The sequence below is a fragment of the Fonticula alba genome, assembly GCF_000388065.1.
Source record: "Fonticula alba strain ATCC 38817 unplaced genomic scaffold supercont2.4, whole genome shotgun sequence".
NCBI lineage: Eukaryota > Rotosphaerida > Fonticulaceae > Fonticula > Fonticula alba.
This window is the reverse complement of record NW_009242974.1, coordinates 333476-336043: the sequence shown is the minus strand read 5'-3', so window position 1 is coordinate 336043 and position 2568 is coordinate 333476. Positions and strand designations below refer to the sequence as shown.

Sequence of the window (2568 nt, the reverse complement as noted above, 5' to 3'; positions counted from 1 at the left end):
CCCTCTCCACCAGTCGGCCCTCGCTGACTCCTCCCTTCCCAGTCAACAAGCGCATGGATACCTGGGTGTCCGCGTCGCAGCTTCTCTACCCGGAGGGTCACCCGGGCCCCTCGATGGCCGCACCTCCCACTGGCCCTGCATCTCCGGGCCCCCCTTTCCCTCCCACAGCCACCTCGAGCGGGCCTGCGGCTGGTGTCGCTGCCGGTGTTGCGACCAGTGCCATCGGGCCTGCCACCGCCTCCGCCACCGCCACCGCCACCGCCACCGCCACCGCCATCGCTGCCACTACCATGGCCACTGCTTCAGAGGCGGTTCTCGACACAGCCCCAAGTGCCGCCGCCACGCCCGGCCTGGCAGCGGGTTCAGTTGCCCCGGCCAACTGCACGGCCACATCTGCGGTTGCCGGCCCGCCTGCCGTGGGCCTCTCCCCCTCGTCACCCCTGTTGGCTGTGGCCTCCACAATCACGCCTGGTCGAGCTGGTGGCTTGATCCCAAAGGCCGGGCGCACCCTCACCCGTGGGCAAAAGCGCCAATATGATGCCCTGCTGGGCCAGGCCCCGGGGGAGCTGGCGGTGGCGGCCGCCGCGTCGCCGGCACTGGCGGCCTTCGCGGCACACGCCGCCTCCAGCTCGTCTCTGAGTTCGGCGGCTGCCAGCAGCGCCGGCCTCGGCGTGGTGGCCGGATCGCCGGACGCCACGGCCGCGGCTCTCGAGCGCGAGCACGAAGAGGTGACCAAGGTCCGAAACATCGATGCTGTTGTCCTCGGCAAGCATGAGATGGACGCCTGGTATTTTTCTCCCTACCCGGACGAGTTTGCCGGGGCTCGGCGCCTCTTCATCTGCCCCTACTGCCTGAAGTACATGCGGTCGCCGGTGACCTACGAGCGGCACAAGGTCCGGGAGTCTCCCCCCCCCCCTCCCCTCCGTCCCGCCCCATCTTCCCCTCTCGCTCTTCCTCCCCGCTCTCCATGTGCCCTCGCCGATCCACTAACCGATCCCCCCCTCCCACCCTCTCACAGATCAAGTGCCCCTACACCCGGCCTCTCGGGACCGAGATCTATCGCCACGATGGGATATCCTTCTTCGAGATCGATGGCAAGGAGAGCAAGGTATGCCCGGGCCCGCGCCTTGCATGCCGGTCTGTTGGCTACTAACCCTGCGGCGCGCCCCCTTACGTGGTAGCTATATTGCCAAAACTTGTGCCTCCTGGGGAAGCTCTTTCTCGATCACAAGACCCTTTACTATGACGTGGAGCCCTTCCTCTTCTATGTGATGGCCGAGATCGAGACCCTGTCGCCGACCAAGACGGACGCGGCGACCCCTTCACAGCACGGCGCCGCTGAGGGTGCCGCGCAGGCCCACGAGCGCCACCACATTGTCGGCTATTTCAGCAAGGAGCGGCACTCGATAGAGGGCAACAATGTGGCGTGCATCCTCACCTTGCCGCCCTTCCAGCGCCGCGGCTATGGGCACATGCTCATCCAATTCAGTGCGCCCTGGCTCCCCTGGTTGCTTTGCCGTGCTTCGGGTTCCGCAAGCTTCTTACTCCTTCTCCATGTCCCCATCCCCTCCCCACTCTGGATCCCTCCTTCTCTTGGTTTTTTTTTTTTGCTTGTGCCACCCTCCGGGGCGTCTCGCGTGGATATGCTCCCCCAGGCTACGAGCTGACCAAGCTCGAGGAGAAGGTCGGCGGGCCCGAGCGCCCCCTGTCGGATCTCGGGCTGTTGAGTTATCGCTCCTACTGGGCATGGGCCCTTCTGCCCATCTTGCTGGCGCTGTCTTTGGGTTTGGATCCGACGGATGTCCCGCCGGATCTGTCGCCAGCAGGGCTGGTGGCATTGGTGGCCCCGGCCTCCGGGGGCGCCCCGATGCCCAAGCTGCCGGTGTCCATCCTCAACCTGCTGGCCAGCCAGCCGGAGGTGGCCGTCCCGGTGACGACGCTGGCCATCCCCGGCCCCACATCGACCACGGCCTCGGTCAAAGCCCTGTCCCAGCTGACGGGGATCCGCCCGGAGGATGTGGTGGCCACCCTCGGTCAGCTGGGCCTGTTGCGGCATTGGCGCGGGCAGCCGGTTGTCTGTGCCAGTGCGCCGGCTCTGGAAACGCACCTGCGCACCCGCGGGTGGTGGGGCCCCGAGCCTGATCGCGACCCCGGCACCGCGGCCGCAGCCATTGTCACCTCGGCGGCTGGGGCTCATGTGTCGGATGAGGCCAGCGGGGTTGTCCCCCCATCGGCAGCGCCGGTCGCCCCGCGGCCACCCTCCCGTCCGCCGCCGCGTCGCATTCTGCCTCAGTTCATCACTTGGGTGCCGCATGCTCGGCGTGCTTCGCCACCTTCCCCGCCGCCCGGGTCACGAAGCTGCCCCGAAAGCCCCCCGGCCCTGGGGGTCGACATGGGCCCCGACTCGTCTGGGCCCTCGAGCCCGGCGGACATCGGCCTCTCTCCCGGGCGGGAGGGTTCGCCCCTGCCATCGCACTCGGGCGAGCCGCCCCGGAAAGCCCCTCGAAAGGTGCACTGAGTCCTTCCCCCCCCCCGCCCTGAATGGAGACATGGCGAAGGAGGAGGGAG

The 2568-nt window shown here is 68.0% G+C and overlaps 1 protein-coding gene across 1 annotated transcript; it reads left to right on the top strand.

The window, feature by feature from the left end:
- The first annotated feature begins 253 nt into the window (after positions 1-253).
- H696_02619 (hypothetical protein) lies at positions 254-2536 on the top strand. Its single transcript, XM_009496530.1, has 4 exons — positions 254-893; positions 1019-1108; positions 1182-1488; positions 1656-2536. The coding sequence occupies exons 1-4, from the start codon at positions 291-293 to the stop codon at positions 2516-2518; spliced, it is 1863 nt and encodes a 620-aa protein (XP_009494805.1). The 5' UTR covers positions 254-290; the 3' UTR covers positions 2519-2536.
- The last annotated feature ends 32 nt before the right edge of the window (positions 2537-2568 follow it).

What these genes read in the sequence shown, in the direction of transcription:
- H696_02619 (XM_009496530.1), top strand. Translation starts at nt 291, where the DNA reads ATGGCCACTGCTTCAGAGGCGGTTCTCGACACAGCCCCAAGTGCCGCC. An exon ending in TGACCTACGAGCGGCACAAG is followed by an intron (nt 894 to 1,018) that starts GTCCGGGAGTCT and finishes ACCCTCTCACAG; the next exon opens with ATCAAGTGCCCCTACACCCG. An exon ending in TCGATGGCAAGGAGAGCAAG is followed by an intron (nt 1,109 to 1,181) that starts GTATGCCCGGGC and finishes CTTACGTGGTAG; the next exon opens with CTATATTGCCAAAACTTGTG.